Genomic DNA, 15150 nt, shown 5'->3' with positions numbered 1-15150 from the left:
ATTTATTTTGTAACTTATTGCTGGAGTGGTGTGGCTAATAAATCAACCTCCTCGTCTTCCCTCCCGTCAGTGTCTTAATTTTCGGAGTCACTTTCGGAGCCTTCAATAAACACGCTCGGATGTCACTCTTTTAAATCAGAGGTATACAAAACTATATAGGTTGTAATACCCAAAAGTAAATACGGAGTTGAGGAAAAGGGTTAGGGTTTGGTAATAAAGGTATCGGAAAAGTACTGAGGGAATAGGTGGAGGGAGGGAGTCGGTGCTGATGGGAATGCAAAAGGTGAATAAAAATGTTCTGGAAAGGTGACGGAAAAGGATTGAAGTGGAAGAATAAGGAACAGTAAGTTATAAGTTAGATTTAAATGGAAGAATCGAAGAGAACCAAGAGAACGCGCGAGATTTGGCAACACAGCTAGCAGATTCACGAAGTTGACACGACGGAGGTCTGAGAGCAACTGAAATTCCGAAGTGCTAGGCCACGCCTACTGCCTGCTGATTGGAAGAGGTAAAGTCACGTGTAGATAAACTTTCCCTCCTCTCATCCCAACTCGGTTAAGCCACACCAGCTCACCCGCAAAGATAAAGTGAACAGACCTTAGTTTCTAAGAAGGGCAAGGGTAGAATTAAATTCAAGTTCTTCCCAGTATAGGGAGAAGTTTGAAGATTAACATTGAATTGAATGGTAAGCCAACACAGATTTTATTGGGGCATGGAAACTTCAGTAGCTGTCATCACAAAAACAGTAGGTTGGTAAAAATGTGTGAACCAGCAGAAGCAAGCCACACACAATAAAATATAGGCTGTTTAATTAAGAGAACTATGACAGGGAAATCAAAAGCCTTATGACAAAAACTGAGAACTGGATGGTGTGCCTGGAAGAGAAAGTGGGAGTTACCCCTAAAGCAGATGATGCACTTCTAGACTTTAATAGTGTAACTGTTCATGGTGATGTTGGTGCAAGGCAGACATAATATATTTTCTGGTAAGATGGAATGAATAAAATAACGGCAATGTATAACAAATGAATACTAAGAAAGAATGACAGATTATAATTTGATATATTAAATGCTTTATGAAGCAAGATTAGAAGATGAAAAAAATGAATAAATGCACAAAATAGGAACGAATGAATCAATGATACAAGCAGTGCGATTGAAAATTTAATAATGAATAAAGTTAATTATAAAAGATGAAAACTATTAATGCTTCATATCTGACATTGCAATTAAAATATTCAAATGATGGAAGGAATGCATGTAGGATCTGTATGATAGCAGGAACAGGCTGGAAAAATTGAATATAGAGGAGGTAAGAGCAGGGGGGGGGGGGGGGGTGAGGATGATCGTGGGACGGAGATCTAAGACACAAAAATCGAGAGAGCCCTTCCTGATATGAAGTCTAGAAAAGTGGTGGGCATGGAAAATCCTGTGTGAGCTTCTGAAAATTCTAAGGATGGTAAGAGAAGGTTTTTTTAACTGTCCCCAATAACCACAAAACAAGGGTCTCAAAAGATGAGAACAGAATGCAAACGCGAAGTGTTTTGGGACTCAACGCAATGATTTTTACAAAAAACCATTTATGTAGTGGTTTTCACCCCATTAATTTTACCTTTTTCACTTACACAAGGAAAACATTGAATCCTGAGCAGACATTTTTCTATTGCTTTTTGAAGTTACGTACACTCCATTTATTTCCAGGGAATTTTACATCATTGTGTGGAAAAAATAATACGAACAATCTTTGATTCATTTGTTCCACTTTTCTAAAACCTTTGTTCCATTCAGGCAATTTTACTTTTATGTCCAAATTCATCCATTTTTCATCCAATACACTATGGGAATAATTGTAGCAAACAGGCGGAAACCTGTTATGTAATAGCATTCAAAATAAATAGAAAAGCAATGCTAATTCATTGAAATGACATTCATATTTGCAGCATTATAATTTCAGGCTGAAATGCAAGCTAAAAAAGTTCTAAGAACTTTTAAACACAACATTACAATGCAGTTTTTTCTCTGATCAGTTTATTTTATACACCCTATTTGATCATTGCTTAATTCAATCATTTTCCTCGGTAGACATTTATGCTTCAGCTTTGAACAGGAATGCATTTAAACATGATTAAATAGATTTTAATTGGTATTCTTTCCTGACGTATTTGAAGTAGGAATATTGATAATAACTATGTAATTTGAATGTTATAAGACATTGTTCCTTGTAACAAGACTCATCTCAACCTCTCTCACCTCCAGTGTTTTTCAGCTATCAGTTTCATTGACTACACTATTGTGGGTCAATAATACTATTAAATAAAATTTTGCTAAGGAAGTAGAATGGCTCATTTTAAAAACTTTAGAGTAAATAATAGGATAGCAAAAGTAATCAAACATACCTTCTGTATTTAGGACCAAAGGATGGAAAGGCAATGCTATTCTTGATCAACACTGTGTAATTTTCAGCTCCATTAATCAAGACTCGGTTCCCTTTTCTGAAATAAATTCCACAAAAATACTAAGAGTAAAATGATTTTCATGAACTTTATCAATAATATTAAACATCAAAGAAAAAACTTAGTAAACTGGAGATAAACTAAGAACTTAGGCCTGTACATTAAAAAAGTTTACTCATTTTCAGCAAAAATCACTGCCATCTACATGATTTTATTTATGATCTTTGAAACAAAATTTTCTATTTACTTTCATCTGTAGCCTATTGATGCAATTTTCTTTCATTCCATCAAATCGACTTCATTTTATGATATCTTTGATAGATATCTATTCCCATAGTACTAGTGACCCCTTGAAATTAACACAATTATTACTAGAGATGTGCGAATAGTATCCGCGAATACTCGAATACCTCGAATACTAGAAAGTATTCGATATTCGAGGTTTCGAATAGTTATGCGAAAAGTACCGCCTCGAATACCTCGAATACTTTGAATTTCGCGTCATACACTGTCGCACACACGTCGTTGGTAGTTGACTCGGAAAAATGTAGAGAACTGTAGTCATTTAGTGCTCGCAGCGCCGTGATACTCACGTTGTCGAATTACATCAAATTGGTGGATTTTAGCGGTGAAAAGAGTTCGTCGAGGGGAACCGAAAATGGTCGGGTGAAAAAATCCGAAAATCCCCGATTCCCCCCACCAGGAGAACCTCCGTGCCGTGGGATAGCAACCTTAGGGCATTTCCCACGATCCGCTATCCCCCTCCATTCAGCACTCGCCTCACCCACTCTGACGCTTTCCTCTTCTCCGAAATCAAACAAAAGGTCCCAGCTCGCGCAGGGATCGCATTACGAAGACCCTCGCTTCGAAACAAATATCGAGTTACGAGAACAATAAAAACGTGTTTCACGCCCTCCCCCCTTTTCTCACCCACTGACCTTTTTCTGGCTACCTGCTTCGAAGTTCCCCATTTCTGGAGGTCAACTGCTGCGTGAGTACCGTGGGATACTTACATTAGCGCATTTCCCAAGATCCGGTATCCCCCTCCATTCAGCATTAGCCCCCCCTCTGAGGCTTTCCTCTTCTTCGAAATAAAAAAAAGGTAACAGCTCGCGCAGGGATCATATTACGAAGACCTTAGCTTCGAAAAAATACCAAGTTACACGAGAACAATAGAAACGTGTTTCGGGCCCTCCCTTTTCTCCCCCACTGACCTTTTTTTTCCTACCAGCTTCGAAGTTCCCCATTTCTGTGGAGGTCAACCGCTGCATGAGTCATCTATTAGCACAAAAGGTGTCTAAGAATGACTTTCGTCAATTGATGTCACACCTTTATTGAATTGAAATATTAATAACGTGCGCGTAATTTCAAAAAGAATAAGACCAAACACGACATATTTCTGAGTTTATTTAAGCATTTTACGCAAAGAAATAAATGTCAAAATACAACGGAGACTTAGCATTCTGGCGAAACTCGATATGAGCAGCAGAGCTTCTCGGAAGTTGATGCGGTATTTTTTTCCGAAAACGTATATCAAGTTTCAATTTATGAATGGTGCTATAAATCTTTATTGATACAGTCCCAGACAAAGGGATATTTTCTCAGAATATTTGGTTTCTCCCTGATAGCAATTCCAATTCATCTTCTTATCTCGTGAGAATTCCCAAAGATGGACTGAAAATAATTGAAGAAAATCCGGTGGAAAAGAGCTTGTATTTTGCAAAATGCCTCAGATTGTCAGCTAGCACTTGGCAGCAGGAGTGGGGGTAAAGCGATGTTAGTTGAATTAATTATATGCCAAATTGTTTCCATAAAATTAAAATATTCATTAATCAGCTAAATTCCTGTTCGAATCATTTAAAGGAAATCAAAATTACTCCCCAAAATCTTGTGTTACCTGCTGCATAGGCAACCGAGTCAAACATTACAGCATTCATCATTTATTATTCGAGGTATTCGAGATTCGAGGTATTCGAATATTCGAGCAATGATTTAATATTCGAATTCGATATTCGAATTCGAGAAATCTGCTATTCGACCCATCTCTAATTATTACTATTAGTGTTAGTGAGTCGCCCTTGTGTTGGGATAAGAAGGCCTGAAATAACACTTAGGAAATAGAGATCTCTTTCTTTTGCATGAAGAGCCAAAAATTCTCAAAATCACCCAATTTTATCACAAGGATTCGGCTGTGCCCTGTGAATTACAGATATGTGTTCACTTTTTCAATTTGTCTTCATATTGCCAGAAGTCAACAGTAAATTCCTAATTATCTGTTCACAGATTATGAATGTAGCGGATTATCCATGCATGAATTTCCTCCTCCTTTGATGATTCCCACAATCTTCATAGAAATACAATCAGACTAAAACTACAAATGTTAATATGCAAGGACCAACAAGCCTTATTATTTCCATTAGAATTCAATTTGTAAAACATAATTATTTTCTTTACTCGCTGACAAAGAATATGTCAAGTTTACTTTGACATCTTCTCTAGTATTGCAGAAGACAATGAGCTGGAGTAAATATTCTTGATTCATTTTAGAAGATCTCTTCAAAGAATAACCAATTGAAAATTAAGAAAATGTTATACACAATCTTTACTTGTATACTCATAAAACAAAATATGCAATCACTGCCATGGCCTCATATGCAATTGAATACCACCCAAAAGAACACATGATTTTCACTTCACTTGGGCATGAATTGTTGTAATGTGAAAATTAATATTTTGTAGAAAACTTCGCTTCTGGTGTCCTGGGTGAGGGTGAGGATGGGTGGGTGTTTTTTATTTACGTTGCCAATATCAAAGTGATTGTTGTACGGCCTTGGGATATAGAAGACGAATAAAATAGTTTAAGACGTAAAGAAGATTTTTTCGTTTTTTGACAGATTATGAGACTTAAACACTAAGTGTTGATGCGAAGCGAAGTTTTCTTTTGATGGTGTGAACGGCGAATACGTTTGAGGTTAGAAGAAGTGAACCCCATAATTGTTCTTTGTAAGTTCGGAATCATCAAAAATGGCGGAAGAAAAGAAGACGTGTATCCCAATACTCGACAGCGATAATTACGATGTATGGGCTGTAAGAATTGAAGCTTTTTTAATGAAGAAAGATTGTTGGGAAGCGGTAAAAGGTTTCCATCCATACATAGCATTCGGCAGTGATGGAAACGAGATAGAAATGGAAGACGAAAGCCAACTCCCACCACAAGAGGTTAGGCGCCGTCAGCGACAAAATCAACAGGCCAGAGCCATTATCATACAATACGTAGATGATTCATTTTTGGATGATATCGTGGGACTGGACCTAGCGAAGGATATGTGGGAGGCATTAAGAGACGTGCACCACTTACGACGTGTTCCAGGAGATAATGTTTCTAAAGGAAATGGTAAATACCGAAAAAACGGAAGACCTTTCCATGATGGAGTACATGAGCAAGATCCAGAATTACAACCGTAAAATTACTAAGTGTGGCATTAATCTCCCGGATAGAGCACTGGCTGCGTTCTACCTCATGGGTCTGCCTCGAGAAAAATATGCTGGGTTTATACGAAGTATTTACAGAACAAATGAAGGAGACATAACATCCAAATATGTTAAGTCCCAACTCCTGCTAGAAGAGAAGAGAATGAAAAATGAGGATTACGCGAAGACAGAAGAACACAAGGTTCTCAAGGTAAAGAAGAAGCCAAACAGACCTAAAGTAAGCAGTGAAAATAAATCACAAAATGCTCCAAAGAAACCTATTGGGAGGAGATACATTTGTTTCACATGTGGAAAGGAGGGGCATACTGCAAGATTTTGTCCTGCCATACAGAAGCAAGATGAAGAAGAGAAGAAGTCATCAGCATCAGTAGTATCAAGAGGCTATAAAGTACTCTGCATGCAAAGAAATCCAAACCATGCAAACAACGGCATATGGATACTGGATTCAGCAGCATCGGATCACATGAGCCCTAGGAAAGATTTGTTTGTTGATTTCAAACCCCTCTCTGGAGAAGTAACTGTGGGTGATGGTACATCACTAAAAATAGAAGGTCAAGGATCAGTGACCATCCAGATGTCGAATGAATGTGGTGGATGGAAAATAAAGTTAACTAATGTGTTATATATTCCTTGCCTCCAAGACAATTTGATTTCGGAAGGGAAATTAGAAGAGAAGGGCTTGACCATTGTGAGGAGAGACGGAAAGACTACTGTTAGCGACGAAGAAGCTACTCTGTTCCAGGGGTATCGCGTTGGTTTCCTGTATTACCTCACTACTGAAGGGAGTGCTTCTATTTCACAAATAAGAAAAAAAGCTGAAGAACATGAAGGTATGAAAGCATGTAAAATTGCAGCAACAACATGGCACAACCGTTTGGGACACCTGCACCATGAAGGGATGATGAAGATAGAACCATTGCGGAACTTAATGAGTAAGAAGACAGAAGAAGAATGTGAAGCATGTATACAGGGAAAGTTTAAGAGACTGAAATTTTCCTACAATGGAGAAAAAGACATTCCCTTGAAGGCCAAAAGTGAAGTCACTGAGCAGTTCATAAAATATCAGAAAATGATGGAAGTCACACATGGAACTAAAATACAGGAGTTCCAGAGTGATAATGGTGGGGAATACTCATCAAATGAATTCAAGAAACACCTTGAGAAGAGTGGAGTCCTACATCGTCTCTCTGTACCATATGTCCCTCAGCAGAATGGTCTGGCCGAGCGGTACAACCAGACAATTTTGAATACCATCCGTGCTATGCTGCAACAATCTGGTATGCCAAAACATTTTTGGGCTGAGGCCCTAAAAACCGCATGTCATTTAAGAAATCATTGTCCATCAACAGCAATAGATTCTGAAATTCCACTAAAGAGGTGGCTTGGAAGAGAACTTGAAGAGAAGGATTTTCAGTACCTAAGGGTGTTTGGTTGTCAGGCTTGGTATCGAGTAGTCCATGGTGACAAGCTAGATGCCAGAGCAAAGGAAGCAGTGATGCTGGGGTACCCAGAGGGCACCAAAGGCCAAAGATTGTGGGACCTCAATACAAGGAAAGTCATTATTAGTCGAGATGTCATATTCAATGAGACTGTGTTCCCATTCCATAGAAAGGTAAACAGTGAGAAAGGCGACCAGACAGAAGACACATCGAGTGAAGAAGAAGAAGTTGATGCAGCCCTCCCGACACATATGCCACAAGCCATAGCCCAGAGGCCAGGAGAGGAAAATGCAGAAATAGAGGCCCAGGTCCAGAATGAGGAACAAGAGCAGGAAAATTCTCAAGTCCTGAGGTCAAATCGGCAGCGGGTGCCCAAAGGACCGTGTGAATGCTGCAACGTCACCCGTTCTGTCCTTGGAAAAGATGATGTCCCAACCAGTTACCGCCAAGCCATAGAAGGATCTCAAGCCGACAACTGGAGGTTAGCCATTGAAGGAGAATTACGGAACATCGAAGGCCAAGAGACCTGGGACATCGTGAGAAGACGACCGGATATGAAAGTAGTGGGCTGTAAATGGGTTTTTGCTCTTAAAAAGAATAACGAAGGGAACATTGTAAGATTTAAGGCAAGACTTGTGGCTCAGGGTTTTACTCAAATATACGGTGTGAATTATCATGACACTTCCAGTCCAGTTGTTGAAAGGAAATCAGTTCGTCTGTTAGCCTATATTGCTGTGGAAAATAATTGGGAAATAGATCACCTAGACGTGGTGGGGGCTTATTTAAACAGCAAGCTGGATGAGACCATATATATGTCTGTTCCTGAAGGGGTGGATGTAAACAGAGATTATTTTGTTTGTAGGTTGAAGAAGAGCCTTTATGGTTTAAAACAGTCAGGGAGAAATTGGTATGAGTTTCTCAGTAAGATTTTGGTGGAGTTAGGGTTTGTGAAATGTATCAGTGACCCTTGTGTGTACTTAAGGAGCAATGTAATTGTTGGAACATATGTTGATGATTTCTTGATTATAGGTGAGAAGGAAGAAGTAGGTGTGTTCAAAAATGAAATTGCATCCTTAATTCAGGTGAAGGACTTGGGTATGGTGAACACATTTTTGTCCATCCAATTCACCAGACCAAACAGGGGAACTGTCATTTTGAGTCAGAAGAAGTATGTCATGTCTTTTCTCAGAGATTTTTATATGTTAGAAGGTAAAGGTGTTTCTTGTCCACTACAAGCAGGTGCAAATTTTGAGAGTAAAGGAGAAGGAGAAATTTTTTGCAAGGAGAAATACCAGAGTGCAATAGGCAGCTTGTTATACTTGAGTACCAATACTCGTCCAGATATTGCAAACGCAGTGTGCAAACTTAATCAATGCTGTAGCAACCCCACTGTAACAAATTGGAATGGAGTTCAACATGTAATGAGATATTTAAAGAGTACATGTGATTATCAACTTGTTTTCAGGAAAGGTGAAGGTTTTGCATGCTATTGTGATTCAGATTGGGCAGGGGATAGAGATGATCGAAAGTCTGTCACTGGGTATGTTATCATGCTGGGAGGTGGAGCAATGATTTGGAAAAGTAGGAAGCAGAGAAGCATAGCCACCTCAAGCACGCATGCTGAGTATATTGCTATTTATGAATGTGTGTGTGAAATCCAGTGGATGAGGCCGTTTTTTTGTGAATTTAAGCAAAGCAGCCTCATTCCAAAGACCTGCACCATTTTTTGTGATAACCAAGGTGCCATATACATTGCCAATAATGACATAGTAAATGAGAGGAGTAAACATTTCGTGGTAAAATACAACTATGTCCGAGAGGCTGTGAAGGAGGGAGAGATTTCATTGAAATATGTGAAATCTGATAGTAACATTGCAGACTGTTTGACAAAGAGTTTGTCTGGACCTAAGACATTATTGCTTGCCAAAGAAATGGGCATAATTAAGTTGGAGTAAGAAACTCACAACTAAAGTTACGAAGTTATGTATGATGTTTTTGTGTTCCTTTCCATCATCCTCGAATGAGGGGAGGTGTTGTAATGTGAAAATTAATATTTTGTAGGGTTTTGCATTTTTACGTTCAAGGTGATGATGAATGTTAGTTTTGTTTTTTATTTACGTTGCCAATATCAAAGTGATTGTTGTACGGCCTTGGGATATAGAAGACGAATAAAATAGTTTAAGACGTAAAGAAGACTTTTTTCGTTTTTGACATGAATGATCCTGACAATTCATTTGTGCCCCAGGTTTTGCATGTGGTGATTACTTTTTGAGGACATGCGGGAGTAGACTCAGCCAGCAACTAATCAATCAGGTGCAGAGAACTTAAATGAATAACTTGACAGAGATGAAAATGAGCCACACAATTTTTATTTTAAGTTCCTCGCCGCAACACTGCAAGAACAAGACAACGTGCAATTTGCTGAGAAAAGTTCATACAGGCCAATATGTAACTAATGGGCAATCAAAGTTATAGAATTAAGTTTTTGCAATTATATAGAGGAAATAACAATCTAGCCATAAGAGGCACTGAGGAGACAATTAAAAAAGAGGTGTTTTTCTAAGCCAAACCCAGGATAACTCTGACAAATTTGCAGACATGAGAGAATGCACCTGACATCTGATCGGTGCCAGCTGGATTTTTAGCTGCGGCCAAAAAGTTTATCAGACAGCAGACTTAGGGATCCATAATTTAGATTATGCAATGTGCAAAAACGTGCATTTGAAGTCCAGAATTTTGCATCTGATTGTAAGTACATGCATTTTAATGCTAGGCTACGCTAGACTTATTATTTCTACTTGAATCACCTTTGTAAAATGGAATTATTTTATTTACTTGCTGACAAGGCATGTTTCAAGTCTAGTTGGATGTCTGCTATAGCAGTGCTGATGGTGATCAGCAGAGGGAAAAAAATTCTTGACTGATTTTTAAAGATTCTTCAATGTTTAACCAATTGTAAGTTAGAAAAAATGTTATTGACGATCTTTAATTGCATATTTCATATCGCAAATTCGCAATTACTGCAGTGGCGTCGCATGCAGTTGAATACGGCCCAAAGGAACCGGAGATTTCGTCGTGCTTGGGTGGAATAGTATTGCAACGAGTCAAGGTCAAACTGGATAGAATGGTAATAGTAGAAGTGAAAGAGGCAAGGGAAGTGGAAGTAGAGATAACATGAGTCATGGTCGGTCACTCGCCTGCATACACAATTTTTCATATGTCCTGGTTTCCTATAACCTCTGCTGCGCATTGGCGTGATTGCGTACCCGTTGCCTTCACAGGAGGTCTGTGTTTCTGTTTTCTAAGCATTGCGGTTCGCGACTGTGCTCAGTGATCACGGATCTGCATCCCGCAGCAGTTTCATCCCATACAACTTGTGCAAAACGTGACTACACGGCATCATGCATGAAAGTGTAGTTTCCGATGTTGACAGTGGTTTGGAGCATTCGTGGAAACCACTTTTCTGAATCCATGATCTTGCAGCCACGGATGCGTGGTTTTCAGAAACCAGGTATGACACGGAGCAGTAGGAATTCGAGTACAATCATGTTTTCACTGCTAAATAGATCGTGGTCGGGAAAAGAAAGCTCTAAATGATTCCGGAAAGCAATCTAAAATAACAGACGATGTGCATAAATAATATTTAATCGTTTAATTTATACGAAATGACGTCGTTACCTTCAAACCGAAGTCGGGCACGCTACGTGATATATGCAGTTGGCGTTTCCGATCCGTCTCTACTTGTTTGAGGGGTAAATGCTGTGCTTGTTTCTTTGAAAATTGTGCTGTTTGGACAATTTTGCATATTAGTATAGTCTAATTGAAAATAGAAAACTTAGTGGCAATCGATTAGAGATGAAAAATAAACAGAAATATCGTAAGGAATGCGTCGCGTTTGGTCTCATTCTTTTTTAAATTCCGTGCATGTCATCTAATTGTCGAAGCTATCGAGACCTCTTCGGGCCCAGAAAGTCACTCACCTATAATTTGTCGTCTAGAAACCGAGAATTGAAGCAGGTAGGCCAAAAAAAGGTCAGTTGGTGAGACGGGGTAGGGATGAAACACGCTTCAATTGTTCTCCTGTAATTTGATATTTTCCTTGGAAGACAATGATTTATGGTCCGTGTGATTTCGGAAACAAAAAAAAAAAACAGAGGCACGTGCTGATGGACCGCCAAGGGTGGTTTTCTGAAATTTGCGACGTAGTTACTTTTGACATGGTTATTATCCTACAACCCTGAGATTCCCCCGACGATTGTTCAATCCCTAGGGAAGCGTCACACTATGTGCCAGTCATATTTTGCCTTTTTTATTTTCCACGGCTGAAATTCTCCTAGTTGCATTCACTGAAGCTATTATTTAAAATTTTGGATCAAGATCCAATGTCTTCCGCGACTTTGGATCCGATGAAGGGCAATATCCGCGGATATTTGGATCCGAGGTATCCGATCCGACCATCCCTAAAATTAAATGATATTCAAGTGAAAGTTTGGATTGTTCGTGTTTTCCAATTATTCGTGCTGTCTCTCCTCATCATGAGCCATTCGGATAATTGGGAGTATGCTGTACATATGTATCCAATGAAAAAATGCGTACTTACAGGGGTAATAGATCTTTTTCAACTGGACACCATGCTTCCACTTCACAGACTGAAACCCCTGGTTTTTGGGTGCTAGGAACACATTTCCCTGTGGTTTTACCATTTCCAAACAAAAGAATCTCGCCAACAGGGCAAGGATTATTTCCATCACAAAGAGCACCAAGTATAGTTGGATCCTAGAAAGTAAATAAATCATACACTTTTGAATGAACATTTTCCACGGGGATCATCAAACCTCTCAACAGCTGTAATGAAGAAAATACAAAACTTTTCTGTTACTGAGAGAAATTAGAGACACTACAGTAGACTATCGTTATTACAAAGTTCACGGGACCAAAAAACCGGAGGCTCATAATAATGAAGTTTGTATGAACGTTTCTTTAAGGAATCTTTAGTTCATAAAGCTACGCAAGCCATCAAGAAGTACAGTAATCCTGCATCTACATTAAAATTGTGCACGAAATCACTATAGTGACGGACTGATCTAGCTGGGAGTGCGACACAGCTGGAGCAACAAAAAGTTGCTGTCCGCAGGAATGAAGAACAGGCAAAACACTGAACAGTTCCTGACTTCACATCACATTAAGTGATACTTTGTTCAGATTATGCCCAAAGCGGGAGTTTCTTTACACCACACCGCATCACATCGGCCAACTCGAAAGACGTCAAATTTGAAATTTCAGGCACACTAGATTTTTCATATATGTACTCATATCACTGAAACTTCGTTAATCGAATGTGCAAAGGAAAAGGACTAACTGTACGTCCTATTTACGAGTGGTAATGAGTGGGTCACCATGATTCCACAGGAATAAAGCTTATTATATGATATTGTGTGCATACTGAAGTATCTTCTACTGAAGAAAGAACCATAATTGACACTCTTGTGCTAAGTGCACGAGGAGAACTGACACTACGTTTAACGTCATTTAGACTACGTTTAAACTATGTTTAGGTGGAATGTACACTATGCTATGTTTAACGTAGCGCAATGGTTGTCACATAGCGTGGTGTACGTTCCACCTAAATACCATTGCTTATTCGTGGAACTTCGTAATAATGTTCTTTTTGTAGCCGGCAGGACTTTGACTGAAGTTTGTAATTTCGTAATAAGGTTTCCTTTACCATAGATTGGATAGACTGTTTCATTGGGACCAATGATTTGCTTGTAATAAGGTTGTTAGTGATAACGAGAGTCTACTGTAATACACTTTTATGGTCTAGGTTTCAGAATTATCAATCCAAAGCTTTGCTTTGTGCCCTTTCACTGCCATATTAATTACAATATTAAGTAACTCTCCCCCAAGCAAATATGTAGGTATTTGTTTACTAGGCAAAAAAAGTTAGTTTGGATAATGTCTTTTTCTCATCCAATATTAAACCTCTGTCTAGCAAACTTGGCATTTGGATTAACAATAAGTACAGCCTTCAAATTTTCAAATGTCTAAATTCCAATTAATGGAAAATTTAAGCCCCTATTTGCCACGACCTTTCCCTTCGGCAACAACCTTATTGCAGTGGAAAGGCTTGCACGTTCCAATGACCCCTAGACCTACATTGGCTGGATTATTTTGCAATTATTCCCAATAGGGCTACCCATGCCAGATAGGTGGAAGGGTAGGAGTCAGACAAAATGTAGCCCATGTGATGGTGTCACGTTAAAAACACTGTTGGAATGGAAGTGGGAAACCCTACCAACTATCTTTTTCCTAAAAACATGGAACTTCATCAAACGAGCCTCAGGTAAAATAGAAGGTACCAGCCTATTAGTGCAGGTGTCGCAGGTGGCAGTGAGGTCGGCAAGGTCTTCGAGGTCCACAGCATGCAAAATCCTTGCAGAGACCTAACATCATCATCTTTTTCAGTAGCAACATACAAGGATGAGGAAAAGAAGACCAAGAGGATGGAGAAGAAGGCATCAATGAAGGTAGGGACATGAAATGTTAGGACAATGAGGGCAGGTAAGCTAAAAAATTTATAATGGGAAATGCACAATGGGATGATAGATATCTTGGGGCTATCCAAAGTAAAGTGGAAGGATAGTGGGGACTACTGAAGTGACGGATACAGAGTTATATATGTAGTGGTATAACAGCAGAGTGATTAAAAAGTCATGGATAAAAGAGGAGATAATAAGTTGGGCACAGTGCAGGGTAAAAGGATGTATGGGCAAATATATAATTGTTTATGGTGAGTATCTTAGAGGGTGAGGGAGGCTAGGTGGAAAAGACAGTGACAGGAAATGGAAAAGCTTCAGAAGGAAGATGAGGTAGGCACGTTGTACACCAAAGTGAAGTTGCAATCGGGTGGCGAAAGAGGGCAAGCCGTGTCAAAAATTAAGGCTAAAATTGGAAGGATCCTAATCGAGCGGAACGCAGTTCAGAATAGATGGAAGGAATTTGTGGAGGAGTTGTATAACAGCAGGAAAAAACTGTGTACTTTGCCAAAGTACACTCATTACAATTGTAAGGTATTATGTTTTGGGGTAACCCCCCAAAACATAATACTCTGAACACCAGAAAAATTATGGACAGTTTCCAGGTATGAAAATGTCATGTGAAGCTTTGAACCATATTTTGCATTCTAAAAACCCCAAACCTGTTCTAGACCAAGAAGATTGGTTGACGCAATCTAGAACACATAACATATCACTTCAGATAATATATTATATGACCTATAGTAACCATACATTTTATTTAAATTTCTTGTGGTTCATCAATATTTTCAGAATCCATGATGGCTACTTTTCATTGATTAATAAGAAAATTACATCAAAATACACTAAGTTTAAGTAATCTGACACTGAACGAGTACTCCGCAAGTGTAGAGTCAGCCAGAACTTTGAATAAGGATCGAGAGTTTAATTTTGGCAGCTTGGAAAAACACTGATATTGAAATCCAAAGGATTATTCACTATAATATATACACGTTATTTGAACTAATGTCATAACATAAAAATGTAGTATTTACCTCATCACATGTTGATTGTGTTTGATTTGGAGTTATAACTACGTTCGTTATTATGAAAAAGGCATCGTTTTCTGAATGAGGCACAACGTACTCGGCAACATCCCATACCCTGTTATACAATGCGGCGGTAGAACTATCTGGAAACTAAGATGTTGCGATAACAACACGTAACTCATTAAAAGTAGTAGAAAATATGT

The 15150-nt window shown here is 38.9% G+C and overlaps 1 protein-coding gene across 1 annotated transcript in view; it reads right to left on the bottom strand.

Annotated features, from left to right (window-relative positions):
• Positions 1-15150, bottom strand: part of LOC124159512 (P2X purinoceptor 4-like) — a 31771-nt gene that overhangs the window by 16064 nt on the left and 557 nt on the right. The window contains exons 3-5 of the mRNA XM_046535370.1: positions 14954-15097; positions 11984-12159; positions 2396-2491 (exon numbers count right to left, since the gene is read on the bottom strand). Of these exons, the coding sequence (XP_046391326.1) occupies positions 2396-2491; positions 11984-12159; positions 14954-15097 (416 nt within the window). The remainder of the gene's footprint in view (positions 1-2395; positions 2492-11983; positions 12160-14953; positions 15098-15150) is intronic.

Source organism: Ischnura elegans, chromosome 5, assembly GCF_921293095.1.
Source record: "Ischnura elegans chromosome 5, ioIscEleg1.1, whole genome shotgun sequence".
Lineage (NCBI taxonomy): Eukaryota > Metazoa > Arthropoda > Insecta > Odonata > Coenagrionidae > Ischnura > Ischnura elegans.
The sequence above is the reverse complement of the archived record's forward strand: the minus strand, read 5'-3'. Positions and strand labels throughout refer to the sequence as shown.